The sequence below is a fragment of the Heterodontus francisci genome, chromosome 19 (genome assembly GCF_036365525.1).
Source record: "Heterodontus francisci isolate sHetFra1 chromosome 19, sHetFra1.hap1, whole genome shotgun sequence".
In the NCBI taxonomy this organism is placed as follows: Eukaryota; Metazoa; Chordata; class Chondrichthyes; order Heterodontiformes; family Heterodontidae; genus Heterodontus; species Heterodontus francisci.
In genome coordinates, this window is record NC_090389.1 from 93,562,061 (window position 1) to 93,583,596 (window position 21,536).

The 21,536-nt window shown below is 44.7% G+C and overlaps 1 protein-coding gene across 8 annotated transcripts in view; it reads left to right on the forward strand.

Moving 5' to 3' along the window:
* LOC137380312 (6-phosphofructo-2-kinase/fructose-2,6-bisphosphatase 4-like) overlaps positions 1 to 21,204 on the forward strand; it is a 447,018-nt gene extending 425,814 nt beyond the window's left edge. For all 8 annotated transcript variants that reach the window (XM_068052234.1, XM_068052235.1, XM_068052233.1 and 5 more), the window contains one exon: positions 20,104 to 21,204. In XM_068052234.1, coding sequence (XP_067908335.1) covers positions 20,104 to 20,163 — 60 coding nt within the window. In that variant the 3' untranslated portion in view covers positions 20,164 to 21,204. The remainder of the gene's footprint in view (positions 1 to 20,103) is intronic.
* Positions 21,205 to 21,536: the final 332 nt, after the last annotated feature.

The following is a 21,536-nucleotide window of genomic DNA, read 5'->3' on the forward strand; positions in this document are numbered from 1 at the left end:
GTCTGACCACGTCCGTTTGTGGATTGAATTGGAGCATAAAGAGACCGGGAGAGAGAACGAGAGTTGAGCCTGAGCATAAAGAGACCGGAAGAGAGAGCGAGAGTTCACTCAGCAAGTGTGAAACAGCAAGAGCTGAGCCGGAGCATAAAGAGACCGGAAGAGAGAGCGAGAGTTCACTCAGCAAGTGTGAAACAGCAAGAGCTGAGCCGGAGCATAAAGAGACCGGGAGAGAGAGAGTGAGAGTTTGGTGAGTAACTGCTGTTAAGGAATAACTCCAAAAAGCTGGGTTAGTAACTAAAGTAAAGAGAAAGGTAAGGTCTGCAGGTTTTTATTTTATAGAGTAAGTATTTTTTTTAGGGAATCAACGTCCCTAGTGTAAATAACCTCTAATTTTTAAGTAATTTAAGGGAGTAAATTAAGGGTAAGTCATGGCAGGGCAGCTCGGCAGCATGGAGTGCTCTTCCTGTGCAATGTGGGAAATCAGGGACACTTCCAGTGTCCAGGGCGAACACGTCTGCAGGAAGTGTCTCCAGCTGCAACTACTCGAAGTCCGCATTTTGGATCTGGAGCAGCGACTGGAGGCGCTGTGGAGCATCCGCGAGGCTGAGATCATCGTGGATACCACGTACAGGGAGGTGGTCACACTGCGGGTAAAGACTGCTCAGGCAGAAAGGGAATGGGTGACCGCCAGGCAGAGTAGAAGAACTAGGCAGGTATTGCAGGCGTCCCCTGGGTCCATCTCCCACTCTTAACAGATTTTCCGCTTTGGGTACTTTGGGAGATGGCTTCTCAGGGGAATGCAACAAGAGCCAAGTCTGTGGCACCACAGGTAGCTCAGTTGCACAGGAGGGGGGGAAAAAGAGTGGGAGAGCTATAATGGTAGGGGATTCTATCGTAAGGGATACAGATAGGCGTTTCTGTGGCCACAAACGGGACTGCAGGATGGTGCGTTGCCTCGCTGGTGCTAGGGTCAAGGATGTCATGGAGCAGCTGCAGGACATTCTGAAGGGAGAGGGTGAACAGTCAGAGGTCGTGGTTCACATTGGTACCAACAACATAGGTAGAAAGAGGGATGAGATCCTGTGTCAGTCAAACCCCCACCTGCCAAGACTGAGGCACACTTTATTTTGCCACATGAGCTTTAAAACTTAAAATTGCAAGTCTTAACTGGAAAGACATTTCCATGGTAACAGACCATGTTGAAACAATGGAGACTCTGCAGTTGCTCTCCATTACACGTAAGTGGTCAGACTAATTTTAGTCACATGGCTAGCTGGCTGGGGCAGAGAAATTTGAGCCTCTAACAAGGGATATGAAGAGACTGTTCCATATAAGGAACTAGTCACATGACTAACCTGCTGAACTCCCAAACAAAGGAATTGCCAGGCAGAATGTCATATGCTCTCCTGGAACTAAGAACACCTCCAGCCTGCCTGCCTATCTCTCAGGGAACTGAAACCATTGAAGACATGTGAAACTCAAAGAGAGAAAAGTTTGCCACGTGAACAAAGTTTTAAGAAGATTACTGGGCCCCAACGAAACACAAGAATATAACTTCAATCAAGGACTACAGCGAGCTCAAGAAACAGTAATAAGATATTGCCTTAAACTGTTCTACTTTTCTCTTTTCTGTCCCTATCTTGCATGTTATGTCGCGTGTGCATGCTAGTGTGAGCGCGTCGAATATCTGCGTGAACCGTATTAGAGTTAAGTTTAAGGTTTAATAAATTTCATCTTTCTGTTTTAAACCAAAGAAAGCCTGTTTGTGCTCTGTTATTTGCCTGATAATTGGAAACTGTGAACATGGATTCACAAAAAGGGGAGCTTTAAACATAGTGTGTTTAAACCCTGTTTCAATAAGACCAGGTGAGGACAGCAAGAGACTGCCCCCAGACACTTTGCTCACCTGGTCGTAACATCCTGCAAGAAGAATTTAGGGAGCTAGGTAGCAGATTAAAAAGCAGGACCTCAAAGGTTGTAATCTCTGGATTACTCCCGGTGCCATGTGCTAGTGAGTATAGAAATAGGAGGATAGAGCAGATGAATGCTTGGCTGAAGAGATGGTGCAGGAGGGAAGGCTTTAGTATCCTGGATCACTGGGTCTGTTTCTGGCGAAGGTGGGACCTGTACAAGTCGGACAGGTTGCACCTGAACCAGAATGGGACCAACATCCTTGCAGGGAGGTTTGCTAGTTTTGATGGGGGGGGAGCAGTTTTAAACTAATTTGGAAGGGGATGGGATACAGAGTGGAGGTACAGTAGGGGATGATGCACAGTCAAATATAGAAGAGAAACTAAGTCAGTTTGGAAGGCAGAGCAGCTATACAACTGTTAAGGCACAAGCGAATAATGCAAGGCTGGATTGCATCTATTTTAATGCAAGGTGTCTTACAAGTAAGGCAGATGAATTGAGGGAATAAAAACAAGAAATGCTGGAACCACTCAGCAGGTCTGGCAGCATCTGTGGAAAGAGAAGCAGAGTTAACATTTCGGGTTAGTGACCCTTCCTCAGAACTGGCAAATATTAGAATTGTCAAAGGTTATAAGCAAGTGAGCTGGGGGTGGGGCAAGAGATAACAAAGGCGAAGGTGTAGATTGGACAAGGTCACAGAATAGCTGACCAAGAGGTCATGGAGCAAAGGCAAACAATATGTTAATGGTGTGTTGAAAGACAAAGCATTAGTACAGAATAGGATGATAACGAACTGAAGATTGAACAGCAGCAAGTACAAACATGAAAAAAAACAGTGGGTAAGCAAACTGAACAAACTACAATGAAATGAAATAAACAAAAGAAAAAAAAATGTAAAAAAGAAAAAATAACTAAAAATAAAAGTAAAATGGGGGGCCCATCATGCTCTGAAATTATTGAACTCAGTGTTCAGTCCGTCAGGCTGTAGTGTGCCTAATCGGAAAATGAGATGCTGTTCCTCGAGCTTGCATTGATGTTCACTGGAACACTGCAGCAATCCCAGGACAGAGATGTGAGCATGAGAGCAGGGGGGAGTGTTGAAATGGCAAGCAACCGGAAGCTCAGGGTCCTGCTTGTGGACTGAGCAGAGATGTTCGGCAAAGCGATCACCAGGTCTGCGTTTGGTCTCCCCAATGTAGAGGAGACCACACTGTGAGCAGTGAATACAGTATACCACATTGAAAGAAGTGCAAATAAATCACTGCTTCACCTGAAAGGAGTGTTTGGGGCCTGGGATAGTGAGGAGAGAGGAGGTAAATGGGCAGGTATTACACCTCCTATGATTGCAGGGGATGGTGCCATGGGACGGGGACGAGGTGGTGGGGGTAATGGAGGAGTGGACCAGGGTGTCGCGGAGGGAATGATCCCTTTGGAATGCTGTCAGGGGAAGGGAGGGGAAGATGTGTTTGGTAGTGGCATCATGCTGGAGGTGGCGGAAATGAGGGAGGATGGTCCTTTGGATATGGAGGCTGATGGGGTGGAAAGTGAGGACAAGGGAAATCCTGTCACGGTTCTGGGAGGGAGGGGAAGGGGTGAGGGTAGAGGTGCGGGAAATGGGCCGGACACGGTTGAGGGCCCTGTCAACAACAGTGGGGGGGAATCCTCGGTTGAGGAAAAAGGAAGACGTATCAGAAGCGCTGTCATGGAAGCTGGCATCATCAGAGCAGATGCGTTGGAGACGGAGAAACTGGGAGAATGGAATGAAGTCCTTACAGGAGGTAAGGTGTGAAGAAGTGTAGCCCAGGTAGCTGTGGGTGTCGGTGGGCTTATAATGGATATTAGCAGACAACCTATCCCCAGAGATGGAGACAGAGAAGTCGAGGAAGGCAAGGGAAGTGAAGGGCATTGATTAACACGTAGGAATATGATATTGCTATCACAGAGACATGGTTGAGGGAAGGGCAGGACTGGTAGCTCAATATTCCAGGGTATAGAATCTTCAGGCATGACGGGGTGGGGAGGGGGGGTGTAAAAGAGGAGGTGGAATTGCACTATTGATTAAAGAGTCAATTACTGCAGTAAGGAGGGATGATATCTTCAACAGTTTCTCGAATGAGGCCACTTGGGTAGAATTTAAAAACAAAAAGATGGCAATCACTTGGCTGGGAGTGTACTACAGGCCTCCAAACAATCAGGGAGAGATAGAGGAGCAGATATGTAGGCAAGTCTCAGAGAGGTGTAAAAATAATAGGGTAATAACAGTAGGGAATTTCAGCTTCCCCAATATTAAGTGGGATAGTCTTAGTGTAAAGAAAGGCTTAAAGGGGGCAGAATTCTTAAAGTGCATCCAGGAGAGCTTTTTGAGTCAGCACGTAGAAAGTCCTACAAGAGAAGGGGCGGTACTAGACCTAATCCTAGGGAATGAAGCCAGACAAGTGGTAGGTGTAAGTGGGGGAGCATTTCGGGGATAGTGACCATAATTCTGTAAGACTTAAGGTTGTTATGGAAAAAGATTAAGATGGACCTGAAATAAAGGTACTAAATTGGGGGAAGGCCGATATCAGTATGGTAAAACAGGATCTGGCCAAAGTGGACTGGGAGCAGCTACTTGTCGGAAAGTCTACATCAGGCCAGTGGAGTCATTCAAAAAGGAAATGGTGAGAGTTCAGGGCCAACATGTTCTCGTAAAAGTGAAGGGTCGGACCAACAAGTTCATGGAACCCTGGATGTCAAGGGATATTGTGGATTGGATCAGGGAAAAAAAGGAGGCTTATGGCAGATTCAGAGTGCTGAAAACAGTGGAGGCCCTAGAGGAGTACTTAAAAAAGTAATTAGGAGAGCGAAGAGAGGGCATGAGAACACTGGCGGGAAAGATAAAGGAAAATCTCAAGGCGTTTTATAAGTATATTAAGGGCAAGAGGATAACCAGGGAAAGAGTAGGGCCCATTTTGGACCAAAGTGTAAATCTATCTGTGGAACCAGAGGACGTGGGTGAGGTTTTGAATGATTACTTTTCATCTGTATTCGCTATGGAGAAGGACGATGTAGGTGCAGAGATCAGGGAGGGGGATTGTGATGTCCTTGAACAAATTAACATTGAAAGTGAAGAGGTATTAGCAGTTTTAGCAGGCTTAAACGTGGATAAATCCTCAGACCCAAATGAGATGTATCCCAGGCTGTTATGTGAGTCAAGGGAGGAGATTGCAGGGGCTCTGACACACATTTTCAAATCCTCTCTGGCCACAGGAGAAGTGCCAGAGTACTGGAGACAGCGAATGTGGTACCATTATTCAAGAAGGGTAGTAGGGATAAACCAGGTAAGTACAGGCCGGTGAGTCTAACATCAGTGGTAGGGAGACTATTGGAAAAAAATCTGAGGGACAGGATTAATCTCCACTTGGAGAGGCAGGGATTAATTAAGGATAGTCAGCGTGGCTTTGTCAGGGGGAGATCATATCTAACAAATTTGATTGAATTTTTCGAGGCAGTGACTAGGTGTGTAGATGAGGGTACAGCAGTTGATGTAGTCTACATGGACTTCAGTAAGGCTTTTGATAAGGTCCCGCATGGGAGATTGGTTAAGAAAGTAAGAGCCATGGGATCCAGGGCAATTTGGCAAATTGGATCCAAAATTGGCTTAGTGGCAGGAGGCAGAGGGTGATGGTCGAGGGTTGTTTTTGCGATTGGAAGCCTGTGACCAGTGGTGTACAGCAGGGATTGGTGCTGGGACCCTTGCTGTTTGTAGTGTACATTAATGATTTAGACATGAATATAGGAGGTATGATAAGTAAGTTCACAGATGACACAAATATTGGTGGTATCATAAATCTTTGGCCTCCTTGTCTCGAGAGACAATGGGTAAGCGCCTGGAGGTGGTCAGTGGTTTGTGCAGCAGCGCCTGAAGTGGCTATAAAGGCCAATTCTAGAGTGACAGACTCTTCCACAGGTGCTGCAGATAAAATTGTTTGTCGGGGCTGTTACACAGTTGGCTCTCTCCTTGCACTTCTGTCTTTTTTCCTGCCAACTGCTAAGTCTCTTCGACTTGCCACGCTTTAGCCCCTCCTTTGTGGCTGTCCACCAGCTCTGACGGTCGCTGGCAACTGACTCCTACGACTTATGATCAATGTCACAGGACTTCATGTCGCGTTTGCAGATGTCTTTAAAGTGGAGACATGGATGGCCGGTGGGTCTGGTAATAGTGATGAGCTCGCTGTACAATGTGTCTTTAGGGATCCTGCCATCTTCCATGCGGTTCACATGGCCAAGCTATCTCAAGTGCCGCTGACTCAGTAGTGTGTATAAGCTGGGGATGTTGGCCGCCTCGAGGACTTCTGTGTTGGAGATACGGGCCTGCCACCTGATGCCAAGGATTCTCCGGAGGCAGCGAAGATGGAATGAATTGAGACGTCGCTCTTGGCTGACATACGTTGTCCAGGCCTCGCTGCCGTAGAGCAAGGTACTGAGGACACGTAAATAGTGAGGAGGAAAGCCGTAGATTACAGGACGATATAGATAGGCTGGTAAGACGGGCAGAGCAGTGGCAGATGGAATTTAATCCTGAGAAGTGTGAGGTGATGCATTTTGGGAGGACTGACAAGGCAAGTGGATATACAGTGGATGGTAGGACCCTCACAACATTTAATAAGTATTTAGATGAGTACTTGAAACGCCATAGCATACAAGGCTACTGGCATAGTGCTGGAAAATAGGATAAGAATAGATAGGTGCTTGATGGCTGGGTCAGAGAGGATAGGCTGAAGGGCCTGTTTCTGTGCTCTATGACTCTATGATAAGGAATTGCACCTTTGTCTACAAGCACTGTCTGTTAATATGTAAACGTATTTTTTTCAGCCAAGGTCTTGCAATTCTTGTAACAGGCCTTCTCTTCTTCCCAGCAACAATTTGAAATTTAATGTCCATGTGGCAAAATTAATGTGCCTCATTCTTGGCAGTTGGAGGCCTGCATGACACCTCCATACCCAGGGGATTGAAATGCGCTTTGAGAAAAGGCTCATTTCACTAAAAGTGTCAAGAAAAATGTAAGATACAGAAAAAAACATGCATTTCTCTCATTCATTTCCATTCATTCCTAAATCCTAAAGCTTATTAAAATTGGCTTTTCTTGGTGCCAGTGCTGCTTTAATGTCCCCTTTTTGGCATCCCAGTAACCATGTGGTTCTTTGGGAAATTTTTCTTCAGTTTGCCCATTGACCTGAAGGTCTGTCAAGGGGTGGGGGGAGGGTGGTCGGGGGAGTTAGATTTAATTAGCCCTAAATTGGATTTTTTTCCAAGAGAGTCAGTAGTGGGTGGGTCTATCCTGAACTCTCTTTCAGTGCTTTGCTGAGTCATTTTATTTTATTCGTTTATGGGCAGATGGGCGTCGCTGGCAGGGCCAGCATTTATTGCCCATGAGAAGGTGATGGTGAGATGCCTTCTTGAACCGCTGCAGTGCATCTGGAGTGTAGGTATACCCACTGTGCTGTTAGGAAGGCAGTTCCAGGATTTTGACTCAGTGACAGTGAAGGAACGGTGATATAGTTCCAAGGCAGGATGTGTGGCTTGGAGGGGAACTTGCAGGTGGTGATGTTCCCATGCATCTGCTGCCCTTGTCCTTCTAGGTGGTAGAGGTCGTGGGTTTGGAAGATGATCGACTTCGTAGCACTTAGCTACAACTGAGTGGCTTGCTAGGCCATTTCAGAGGGCATTTGAGAGTCAACCACATTGCTGTGGGTCTGGAGTCACATGTTGGCCAGACCAGGTAAGGACAGCAGATTTCCTTCCCTAAAGGACCTTAGTAAATCAGAGGGTTTTTACAACAATCGACAATGGTTTCATGGCCACCATTAGACTAGCTTTTTAATTCCAGATTTAATAATTGTATTCAAATTCCACCTTCTGCTGTGGTGGGATTCAAACTATTGTCCCCAGAGCTATAGCCTGGGTCTCTGGGTTACTAGCCTAGTGACAATACCACTACGCCACCATATCCCTCATGCAAAGGCTTTGACTTCAGGGGATGGGTGGTTCAATTTTTCTCTGATTGTGGAGGAGGATTCTTTGTTAATCTCCCCTTTGTTCTCTGGAATACTCGGGCCTGCAGTATGTGTGCAGACTCTACTGCATTCCCCTGTAGCACTTCGGCGAGATGATGCATCACCCTTACGGTTTCTCTGCCCTCTAGAGGTCTGTCTTTGTCTCTGCAGGTTCCTGTAAATGCTGTTAGCAACTCAGGTGGGGTGCTTCTAGTGTCAGCATTTATGTAGGAGGATGTGGGGTCTAACACTTCACATTTTTCGGGGTTGACTGACTGGACAGTAGGGGTTTTCATCCAGGATTCCTCCCGGACTTCCTTTAACCTGCCCTCTTGGTCACATTTTCCCCTTCCCATTCTAAAGTTTGCCAGCCTTGTGCCTGCATGTCCCCTTTTGTTCTCGGCGGGGGTCCCTTACAGTTCACCAACCCTCTGCTGGAAGGTCCTCCTAACACTGGTACAGGACTTAGGGGTGCAGGTTTCACTGTAGGGTGAGGTTTCCCCTCAACCTGGCACATGTGGCAACTCCTGCAGTACTCCACCATATCTTTGTGGAGTTTTGGCCAGTCAAACTGCTGTCTTATGTGGGCTTTGGTCTTTCATATGCTGGCATATACAGCCACTGTAGTCTCGTGAACTCTTCTTAATATTTCTCCCCGGTACCTCTGTGGCACCAGTAACTGGTGAACTCCTTGCTCTCAGGTCTGTGAGGCGAACTCCATTTCCTCATCAGTACCTCATTCTTTAAATAATAGCAATCAGGGACTCCCTCTGCTTCACTTTCAGACTGGGCAGCCTGTGCTAACTCTCTCAATAATAGGTCAGCTCGCTGAGCCTCAGCTAGGGAAAATCCATTTAATTCATTCCCTGGGTTTCCTAACTTTCCAATGAAAGTCTCAGACAGACAGACCTGGTCATCTCCCTGCAGTGCTAATTCAGTTCCCTCTGGGGGAACTAGTTTGATCATGGCCTGATCCACTACACATTCAGGGAAACTGCAGGGGACCGTCTCCTGCCACTGCCCTGTCTCTCTGACCTCCTGCGGTCTTACTTTCACTACTGGGGGGTTACCACCTTCACCCCCGCCAGATCATTACCTAGGAGCAGGTCAACCCCGTCCACAGGCAAAATAGGGACAATCCCTACGGTCACCGGTCCCGAAACTAGGTCGCACTCCAAGTGCACCCGGTGTACAAGTACAGGCATACACTGCCCTCCAATACCATTCACCACCATTCTGGTATTCACTGCACTCTCTGGGGGAAAGGTCAGGCCTTTTCCCATTAAAAGTGATCTAGCGGCCCCTGTGTTCCTGAGAATCACTATAGGTTTGCTTGGCCCACTTGAGGGGTATGGGGTTACTTTCCCTTCAAAAACAAAACCCTGATAACCTTCATGAATCCTATTAAATTTTCCTGCACTTGCAGCCGTAAGCTTCCTGGGTCACACTCTTACTGCAGTCATAGCCACAGCTTGTTCTGCTGTGCTTTCCATCAGGGTGTCTTCTTCACTGAGCGGGTGTGCCCTGATTAACCCTACTGGTTTTCCCTTTAGTTTCCAGCAGTCAGCTTTTAAATGCCCTGCTTTATTACAATGGAAGCACACAGCTATGAAGAGAGACTGAAAAGGCTAGGGTTGTTTTCCTTGGAGCAGAGAAGGCTGAGGGGGGACATGATTGAGGTGTACAAGATTTTGAGGGGCATTGATAGGTTAGATAGGAGGAAACTTTTTCCCTTAGCGGAGGGGTCAAGGACCAGGGAGCATAGATTTGGGGTAAGGGGCAGGAGGTTTAGGGAAGATTTGAGGAAACATTTTTTCACCCAGAGGGTGGTTGGAATCTGGAATGCACTGCCTGAAGAGGTGGTGGAGGCAGGAACCCTCACAACATTTAAGAAGTATTTATATGAGCACTTGCAACGCCATAGCATACAGGGCAATGGGCCAAGTGCTGGAATATGGGATGAGAATAGTTGGGTGCTGTATGGCCGGCACAGACACGATGGGCCGAAGGGCCCGTTTCTGTGTTGTATAACTCTATGACTCTATGACACAGGTCTCCGGGACTCACTCTTGCTCCCAGAACCTTCCTTTTTGGCTGGAGGAGGGCTTCCTGTGTCTCCTGCTTTCTTGTTTCTCCCAGGACTGCCTGGGCGGTTATCACCTTCCCACCTTTTGTCCTTTTTGGATTTGTGGGGGTGATTAGGAAAGGTTCTGCCCAGGGAAACCAACTTATAAATTAAAGCAAGCTCATCAGCTAGAACGGCCGCTTGCCGGGCTCTCTGAACCCGCTGCTCCTCTACATGGGTCTTTATGGAGAGTGAGAGAGTGTTTAAATTACTCTCGCAGGACTACTTCCCTGTGATTCTCATAGCTGAGCTGTACTTTAAGAGCCCTCAGCCACTGGTCAAAAGCCACTGCTTGCTTACTTTCAAACTCCAGATAAGTTTGATTAGCTTCCTTCTTGAGGGTTCTAAACTTTTGACGATAGGCTTCGGGTACTAACTCATATGCCCCGAGGATAGCATTTTTTGTCAGTTCATAATTTGATGAACTCTTATCTGGCAACAGGGAATAAACCTCATGGGCTTTTCCAGTTAGCTTGCTTTGTAGTAAAAGAGACCAGGTCTCAGCTGGCCATTTTAGCTGCCTTGCCAGTTATCAAAAGACACAAAAAATGCTTCCACATCTTCCTCATTGAATTTTGGAATTAGTTGAGCTAGGTTTAACAATTCTGTCCCCAGTCCTGAATCCTGAATTTTTATTATCTCTTCCATATTGGCCATGTTTTCACTGGCGTTACTCTGTCGCCCCCTAGCTAACTCAAGCTGCTTCAGCTCTCTTTCTTCACATTCCTTCTGGAATATTCTTTCTGTGTCCTTCTCCTGCCTTTCATTTTCGCGTTCCTTCTGGAAGGCTCTCTCTTTCTCCCTCTGTCTTTCCTCAAATTCAAGTTTCCTCTGTTCCAATTGTACCTTTGCTAACAATACCCTGTCAGAGTCTGCTTCAAACTCTGTTTCTACTTCTTCAGATTCAAGGGAAAAATGGTTGGCCACAAGCCTTAGAAGTTCAGACTTCCTAGCCTTGCCTGATCCCACACTACTCAGCCATTTTCCTCAACTCCTCCATAGACAGTACTTTTAATTTATCCCAAGTTACTTCACCCTGGCTTGGAGAGCTACTAACTTCAGTTGCAGACATGTTAGTATTCAAGTACACAAACCACAAGAAAACCTGTATTGAAAACTTGCTTTCTTTTTTTGCTTGGGAACAATTTAGCTTCCCACTTCCAATTTCTCTCGTTTGTCTGTGGGTCAATTCCAGATGCCAGCACCCAAATTTCTGTTATGACCAGGTGAGAAAGAGGTTTAGGGTTTCCTTTCAGCCTTCACCTGGTCTTACTATAACAGGGTTTAATTTTAAACACAGTGTTTTTAGCTCCCCCTTGGTGAATCCTTGTTCACTGCTTTCCAATTATGAGGCAAAGAAACCAACACAACAGGTTTTCTCAGGTTTAAAGAAGAAAAGTGAAATTTATTGAATGAAACTCTATTTCGGTTAATGCCTACAGAACGCAACACACCCATGCTAGCATGCATACGCGATACACACATGCGGATAGGGACAGAAGGAAAATAAAGTGGAAAAGTTTGAGGTAATATCTGAAGAGTTTTTGTTACAGTTCTTTGAGCTCACTGTAGAATCCTTGATTTTAGGTAGATCTTGCTTTTCGTTGGGGCCCAGTATTCTTCTTGACCCTTGTTCACTGTAGGAGACTTTTCTCCCTTGGGATTCATGTGGCGTCAGTAGATTTTTGGAGTTCTGTGAGAAAAAGATGGGAGCAGGCAGAGAGGAGGGGAGGTCTGCTTCAGTCCAGGAGCATTCTGCTTTCTGTAGGCTCTCAGCTCAAACTCTGCAACAGGTGGTTAGTCATGTGACTAACTGGTCTGACTACGTCTGTTTGTGGATTGAATTGGAGCAGGGAATAGCTCCTTTGTCGACGAGCACTATCTGTTAGCATGTAAATGTTTTTAGCCAATATCTGGCAATTCTTGTAACTTCTCTTCCTCCCAGCAACAATTTGAAATTTAATGTCCATGTGGCGAAATTAATGTGCCTCACTCTTGGCAGGTGGGGGCCTGCATGACAGTTTGATACTACCTTTAACTTTTTTAGTTAACTATGGATTATGGGTCCTCCCCTTTGAATTTTTCTTTCTTTCTTGTTGGAATGCATCTATTCTGTGGATTATGAAATATTCCTTTAAATGTCTGCCACTGCATCTCTATTGACCTATCCCATAACCTAATTTGCCAGTCCACTTTAGCTAGCTCTGCTTTCATGCCCTCATAATTGCCCTTATTTAAGATTAAAATACTAGTCTTAGACCCACTCTTCTCTCCCTCAAACTGAAGTTCAATCATATTATGATCGCTGCTGCCTAGGGGTGCCTTCACTCTGAGGTCGTTAATTAATCCATCTCATTGCACAATACCAGGTCTAATATAGCCTGCTCTCTGGTAGGCTCCAGAGTATTCTGTTCTAAGAAACTATCCCAAAAACATTCTATGAACTCTTCATCGAGGTTACCTTTGCCCATCTGATTTTGCCAGTCTATATGTAGATTAAAAACCCCATGATGATACGAAACTTGGAAGCATTGTCAACTGTGAAGAGGATAGTGTAGAACTTCAAAAGGACATAGACCAGTTGGTGGAATGGGCAGACAGGTGGCAGATGAAGTTCAATGCAGAGAAATGTGAAGTGATTCATTTTGGTAGGAGGAACATGGAGAGACAATATAGAATAAAGGGTACAATTCTAAAGAGGGTGCAGGAGCAGAGGGACCTGGGTGTATATGTGCATAAGTCATTGAAGGTGGCAGGACAGGTTGAGAGAGTGGTTAATAAAGCATACAGTATCCTGGGCTTCATTAATAGGGACATAGAGTACAAGAGCAAGGAAGTTATGTTGAACTTGTATAAGACACTAGTTCGGTCTCAGCTGGAGTATTGCGTCCAGTTCTGGGCACCGCACTTTAGGAAAGACGTGAGGACATTGGAGAGAGTACAGAAAAGATTCACGCGATTGGTTCCAGGGATGAGGAATTTCAGTTATGAAGAGAGATTAGAGAGCTTAAGACTGTTTTCCTTGGAGAAGAGAAGGCTGAGAGGTGATTTGAAGAGGTTTTCAAAATCATGAGGGGTCTGGACAGAGTAGATAGAGAGAAATTGTTCCCACTCTTGAAAGCATCGAGAACGAGCGAGCTCAGATTTAAAGTATTTGCTAAGAGAAGCTATAGTGACATGAGGAAAAACTTTTTCACGCAGCGAGTGGTTAAGGTCTGGAATGCGCTGCCTGAGAACGTGGTGGAGGCAGGTTCAATTGAAGCATTCAAAAGGGAATTAGACAGTTATATGAAAAGGAAGAATGTGCAGGGTTATGGGGAGAAGGTGGGGGAATGGAACTGAGGGAATTGCTCTTTCAGAGAGCCAGTGTGGACATGATGGGCCGAATGGTATCCTTCTGCACTGTAACGATTATGTGATGATTTTTGCCATCCCTATCTGACAAATTCCCATTATTCCTTCCTTTATACCCATCCTACTGTGTGGTTACTGTTAGTGGGCCTGTACACCACACCCACAAGTGAATTCTTGCCTTTATCATTTATCATCTCTACCCAAACCTCTTCTACATCCTGGTTTCCTGAATTTAGGTCATCCCTCTCTATTGTGCTAATACCATCATTAATTAACAGAGCTCCCCCTCCACCTTTTCCTAGCTTCCTGTCCATCCTAAATGCCATGTACCCTTGACTGCTTATTTACTCTTAGATTTGTACTCTCTGTCCCTTCCTGTCACGGACTGTTCATCTTTTCCCATATTAATACCTTTCTCTCTTGCCTTGTCTCTACTCTTTGATTTACCACATCTTCCCAAATTTGATCCCTTGCCTCCATTTTTTAGTTAAAAACACGATTACAATAACAATTGCAGCTATAGTCGTAACTCAGCAGCTGTGATTGTGTGCATTTCACCCTCTGGTATCCGCAAATGTTGTGTTCCCCTCCTATCTTCACACTGTAGGTTGTGATGCTGTGGGTTGCAGGTTACTCTGGGAACCTGGAAGCTCCTTGTCAGCTTATATAATAGAGAAATACTTTTGAGTAATTGAGAACAAACAAGCATCTATTGTGATGTTATATGGATTGCAAAGATATATCTCAATTGGAAGGTGCGAGTGAATTCAGTATTCAGGATTATATAGAATCATAGCATCTTACAGCACAGAAGGAGGTCATTTGACCCATTGTGCCCTGCCAGCTCTTTTAAAGAACTATCCAATTTGTCCTTCAATTTTTTTCCTTTTCAAGTATTTATCCAGTTCCCTTTTGAAAGTTGCCATTGAAACTGTTTCCACTACTCTTTCAGGCAGTGCATTCTAGAGTATAGAATGCTCCAGAGTGTTAGAAAAGTTAGCAGAAGATTACCATCACCCTTTGCTTTGCCTCTGAGCCAGTTTTAAATCCAACTTGCCACTTGCGCTTGGATCCAATTGGCTCTTACCTTTTTGACCAGTTTGCATGTGGAACTTTGTCAAAAGCCTTGCTAAAATCCATCTAGACAAGATCAAACATGCTACCCTCAGTGACCATCCTTGTTACCTCCTTTAAAAATTCAATCAAGTTAGTCATAGATGATCTTCCCTTAACAAATCCATGCGAACTGTCCATGATTAATCCGTGCCTTTCTAAATGATGAATTATTCTGTCCCTCAGGACTTTTTCCAATAATTTTCCCACCACTGAAGTTAGACTGACTGGCCTGCAATTATTAGGTCTATCCCTTTCTCCCTTTTGAAACAATGGTACAGCATTAGCAGTTCCCCAGTCCTCCGGCACCACACCTGCAGCCTGAGAGGATTGGAAAATGATAACAGAGCCTCCGCTGTTACCTCCCTTGCTTCTCTTAGCAGCCTGGGGTGCATTTCATTTTGGCCTGGTGATTTATCCACTTTCAAGGATGCTAAACAGCTTAATATTTCCTCTTTCACTATGTTTATCCCATCCAATATTTCACTCCTCGTCAACTACAATGTCTGCAGGATTATGCTCTTGGCATCTGATGTATGCTTCCCTCTCTTACCTTATCCTACTCTAGATTCTTTGACATCCATTGGGCTCTAGATTTGGGAATGCACCCTTTTTCCTAGTGGGAACGTATTTGTTCTGAGCCCTGCCTATCTCTTCCTTGATGCCTTGCACTGTTCTGACACTGATTTACCTTCAAGTAGCTGTTTCCAGTTCACCTTTGCCAAATCACATTTCAGCTTAGCAAAAATAGCCTTTCCCCAATTTAAAACTTTTACTCTTGGCCTATCTTTATCCTTTTCCATAACTATGCTAAATCTGACTGAATTATGATCATTAACACTAAAATGCTGTCCCACTGATTCTCCTTCCACCTGCCCAGCTTCATTCCCTAAAGATAAGTCTAAACCTGCCCCTTATCTTGTTGGGCTTGCTACATTCTGGCTAAAAAAAGTCCTCCTGAATATATTTTAAAAGTTCTGCAGCCTCTTTACCTTTACACTGATTTGCCTCTCCCTTTATCTGTAATCTCCTTCAGTCCCACAACCCTGTACACAATTTATTGGAGTCCTTTGAAGAAATAATATGTGTTGTGGATACAGGGGAACCAGTGGATGTACTGTACTTGGATTTCCAGATGGCATTTGATAAGGTGCCACATCAGCAGCAGCAGACATACCTCAAAATGAGGTGTCAACTTGGTGAAGCAACAACACAGGACTACTTGCATGCCAAACAGCGTAAGTAGCATGCAATAGACAGAGCTAAGTGACCCCACAACCAATGGATCAGATCTAAGCTCTGCAGTCCTGCCATATCCTGTTGTGAATGGTGGTGGACAATTAAACAACTAACTGGAGGAGGTGGTTCCACAGATATCCTCATCCTCAATGATGGGGGAGCCCAGCACATCAGTGCAAAAGATAAGGCTGAAGCATTTGCAACAATCTTCAGCCAGAAGTGCAAAGTTGATGATCCATCTCAACCTCCTCCTGAAGTCCCCAGCATCACAGATGCCAGTCTTCAGCCGATTCGATTCACTCCGCGTGATATCAGGAAACGACTGAAGGCACTGGATACTGCAAAGGCTATGGGCCCTGACAACATTCTGACTATAGTCCAGAACTTGCGCCCCTAGCCAAGCTGTTCCAGTACAACTACAACACTGGCATCTGTCCTGCAATGTGGAAAATTTCCCAGGTATGTCCTGCCAACAAAAAGCAGGACAAATCCAACCCGGCCAATTACCGCCCCATCAGTCTACTCACGATCATCAGTAAAGTGATGGAAAGTGTAGTCGACAGTGCTATCAAGCAGCACTTGCTTAGCAATAACCTGTTCAGTGATGCTCAATTTGGGTTATGCCAGGGCCACTCAGCTCCTGACCTCATTGCAGCCTTGGTTCAAACATGGATAAAAGAGCTGAACTCCAGAGGTGAGGTGAGAGTGACTGGCCTTGATGTCAAGGCAGCATTTGACCGAGTATGGCATCAAGGAGCCCTAGCAAAACCGGAGTCAATGGGAATCAGAGAAAACTCTCCGCTGGTTGGAATCATACCGAGCGCAAAGGAAGATGGTTGTGGTTGTTGGAGGTCAAGCATCTCAGCTCCAGGACATCACTGCAGGTGTTCCTCAGGGTAGTGTCCTAGGCCCAACCATCTTCAGCTGCTTCATCAATGATCTTCCTTCATTCATGAGGTCAGAAGTGGGGATGTTCACTGATGATTGCACAATGTTCACCATTCACGACTCAGATACTGAAGCAGTCCGTGTAGAAATGCAGCAAGACTTGGACAATATCCAGGCTTGGGCTGATAAGTGGCAAGTAACAGTTGCGTCACACATGTGCCAGGCAATGACCATCTCAAACAAGAGAGAATCTAGCCATCTCCCTTTGACAGTCAATGGCATTTCAATCACTGAGTCCCCCACTATCAACATCCTGGGGATTACCATTGACCAGAAACTGAACTGGAGAAGCCATATAAATACCATGGCTACAAGAGCAGTTTAGAGACTGGGAATCCTGTGGCGAGTAACTCACCTCCTGACTCTCCAATTGTCTGGATGGGTGCAGCTCCAACAACACTCAAGAAGCTCGATACCATCCAGGACAAAGCAACCCGCTTGATTGGCACCCCATCTACAAACATTCACTCCCTCCATCATCGACACACAGTGGCAGCAGTGTGTACCATCTTCAAAATGCACCACAGCAACGCACAAGGCTCCTTGGACAGTACCTTCCAATCCCGCGGCCTCTACCACCTAGAAGGACAGCAGATGCATGGGAACACTACCACCTGCAAGTTCCCCTCCATGCCACACACTATCCTGACTTGGAACTATATCGCCGTTCCTTCACTGTTGCTGGGTCAAAATCCTGGAACTCCCTTCCTAACAGCACTGTGGGTGTACCTACCCCACACGGACTGCAGCAGTTCAAGAAGGCAGCTCACCGCCACCTTCTCAAGGGTAATTAGGGATGGGCAATAAATGCTGGCCTGGCCAGCGACGCCCACATCCCATGAATTAATTTTTAAAAAAGGCATGGCCACCAATGTTGTTATAATGATGGAAATTGGGGATGCACAAGAGGCCAGCGTTGATGGAACACAGAGATCTCAGAGGCTTGTCGGGCTGGAGGAAGTTACGGAGATGGAGAGGCATTGCCGTACCAAGAGTCAATGTAGGTCAGCCAGAATGGGTGATTTGTGAACAAGTCTTGGTGCGCGTTAGGCCATGGGCAACAGGTCTGCTGCATTCTGTTAGTAATTAGTAATGTTCCCTATGCTGGGGGCCACAGGCCATTTAATGAACTGAACTGCAGCTGGCTGTGCTCCTTGTCCTGAAATCAACCGCACTAAAGTGGATAAAAGCAGTGTGACCACTTTAACCTTTAATCAGCATTGAACAGAACATATTTAATTTGAACAGTGTATCTTTGCATGTGATTTATGATTGTGAGAGTGTTTGGGCTATTCTTTGTGGGGTTAATGGAAGGATGTAGTGCAAGCTGAAAATTAACTTCAATAATCTTTAACTGTGGTAAGAAGTGAAAGGTGAAGTTTAACACAAGGAACATGCCTCTGCGTTTGAGGAAGGGGGAGAGGAAGAGCAGCATTGCGCCCCTCCCAATGTGCTGAAGGAATGATTACAAGGTTTTACATAAGGCATTTCCCTCAGGGATTGTCTGTTGGGTTCCTCTGTAACTGTGATTGGTTCATAGTTAGTATGCAGTACACAGCATGAAGCTACATTCAGCCAGCACTGAAAGACCTTTAGTTTTTGAGTAAAAGCATAATTTAACAGCATATTTAAAACAAATGTGAAAAGATTGTTAATGCATTCAAACTACAAGCTCCATAGTCAGTAAAACATGGTTCTTTATTACGCTCCGGAAACTCAGAATCTGGATTTCCTTTTGGGAATGGTACAACAATGCTTCACATGTTTTAAGATTACAGTCTGGTGCCTGAAAGGTTTGCCATGGCAATTGAAGTTTTGCTGCATATTTCTGCCAACTTACCTCAGTGGGTAGCCCTCTCGTCTATGAATCAGAAGGTTGTGCGTTCAAGCCCCACACCAGAACTTGAGCACATGGTCCAGGCTGACACTCCAGTACTGCCTGGTTGAAGTGTTGCTTTTCAGATGAGAAAACCGAGGTCCCTCCTGCTTTCTCGTATATAAAAGATCCCATGGTATTATCCGATGAAGGGCAGGGAGATCTACTGGGGTGCTGAACAACATTCTTCCTCAACCAACACCTCCAAAATCTGGTCACTTATTCATTTGCTGTTTATTAGATCTTTCTGTACATGTATTGCCTGCTGCATGTGCCTAGCAGTGGCAGCACTTTACTTGTAATCCATTGATTGTAAAGTGCTAAATACATGATTACATAGTATTGCAAAGTACTTCCAGCATAGAAACAGGCTTTTCGATCCAAGAGGTTGTGCACAAACCTCCCTCTGTCATTCTTCATCTCACCCTATCAACATTTCCTTCTATTCCTTTCTCTTCAGGTGCTTATCTAGCTTCCTTTTAAATTCATCTGTGCAATTCACCTCAACTACTCCACATCATAGCGAATTCCACATTCTCAATTCAAGTAGTGATGGGTAATAAATGCTGGTCTTGCCAGTGATGCTCCCAGCCCATGAACAAATAAAAATAAATTCTCAGCAGTCTGGGTAAACAGTTTCTTCTAAATTCCTGACTGGATTTATTAGTGACTGTCTTATATTTATGGCCCCTAGTCCCGGTCTCACCTACAAATGGAAACACCTTCTTCACGTCTATCCTATCAAACCCTTTCATAATCTTAAAGGCCTGTATGATAGACTATGTAAATGTTACTTCATTCTTTAACAGCTATGCAAGAAATGCAAATGGGGTAATTTTAGTGCAGTAATTTGCACTGTGAATTTCTGCCTGTTAGCAGTTTGTGGTTATTAAAGTGTAAGCTGTGGGTACTCTGCTCTCCCACTGTTGGCTACACTCTAACAGAAAATAACTGTCAAGTGCCATAAGCTGCAAGTCTGCGGACCAAATGCTGGAAGGTTGGATTAGAATAGGTGGATCGTGTTTCAGCTGGCACAGACACGATGGGCCAAGTGGCCTCTTTCTGTGCCTTAAACTTTCTAACTGGGCATAGGGGAAACAGCTCACATCACAACCATAAGCACCAAGGTCTTCCTATCTACTGCCCTTTGTCCTTGCAAACTATCCTCATCTTCAACACCCCCCTTCGCTATTCCCCCATCTCTGACTCCCCTCCACTATTCCTCCACCTCCGATGCCTCCTCTGCTATTCCCCCATCTGATGCCCCCTCCACCATTCCCCCATCTCCAGCCCTCCTCTCCATCCCCTCTCAAAAGTGCTTGAATGCGTTGCTCCATTTCTCATGGTGAATGGAATGTGATACAATTCTATAAAGGGATGTAATCTTTTGCAATTTTCCAACCCAAGCATGTTACTAACTGCATTACCATTGTCCTCCGATCGGCGTGTATTGTCTGGTGTTGGTTTGTTTTGTTCTTCACAGTTTCTGTTTTGTTGTCATGCAGAACGTAGACATTTCAAGACCTCCTGAGGAAGCCCTTGTAACCGTCCCTGCTCACCAATGAGACTTGCTGCCTCTCCTCTCACCATTGCGGCCCTAACTACGGGAACTTCCCTTACCGTCTAACCTCATGATGCAACTTGAGTTTTTATTTAAAATCCTAAAATAACACTGCAAATAAATGTTTTTACTTCTGGCTCTTTTATGAAGTGTTCATAGTTTAAATGCTATGGTACATGAGAAACTTTGGGCAACAGTGCAACGGAACTGTGATGGAAGGTTTTCGAGTCCAATTTTAACCAATGCTGCACAAACCTGTCTGTTCAGACTGGGATATAACCACTGTCTGCAGCCTCAATGACTGATTGAATAAATCTATGATTATACATGTATTCATCATCAATCGAACAGTTTACTTCTGCAAGTTTGCACTGTGTCTTTTAAAAGCAGTAATAATATAGAATGAGCATGAGAGAGTGAGCAGCAACCATGTGGGGAAATATTAAGATTTTCAAAATTGTTTACATTTGTTAACTCTTTTTGCATTTGGCATGTTAGTATAACCTGGTATAGGGATTAATTTAACCTGGTATAGGTACAGTGCTTTTACAGTAGGGAAATATGTAGCTCAATGCTGGAAAATGGAATGTATTTGATGTAATGTATTTGACCTAATGGTAATTTGAAAGGAGACTTACCACGCGGCTAGTAACCAGAATCTCATTGTCGTGAAGTGAATCCTAATCAGTGAAATGCACACTCTTAAATGGTCAGATACTAAGTGGGTAAATTTCCTATTCTACAGTTAGGGATGCTCGGAATTGATTGATTTGAAAGAATTTTCTTCCAAATGAGTGATTACTGTGTAAATTTGTTCTTATTTCAGATGGAGGATGTTGTATGTTTTTCTGAGCAGTATTAATGTAGGATGTATGTCACACTACTTGTAATAAATCATTTTAATTATGTAAAGTTATGGAGATTTATGGATTTTTCAAACTGTGCAAAGATTGAAAAAACTTTAACAAAAACGTTTATTTATCATTGTACTGGGTTCTGCTCAATATGTATTGCTGGAGTTAAAGGTGATTTTAATTAAAATTTGTAACATTTAAGTGTATATTTTTCACTTTTGAGATTCTCCTCTGTTCTGTCTGTGATCAATGATTATGTTAATGTGCAGCCTGCATTCAGATACAACTCCAGGCTGTGCATGTTCCTATAAATATTACACCCCACTCTCACTAAATATGTGATGACTATAGGCTGCACCTGCACTTCCAGCACTATCCTCCTCCACTGTACAGAGTTTTCATCTCCCATGCTGGGGGAAAGTTATCATTTACACTTGCTGCAGCTATCTTTAGAATTTATTCAGGGCTTCATTCTTCTGAAACAGAAAGTGCTGGAAATACTCAGCAGGTCAGCCAGCATCTG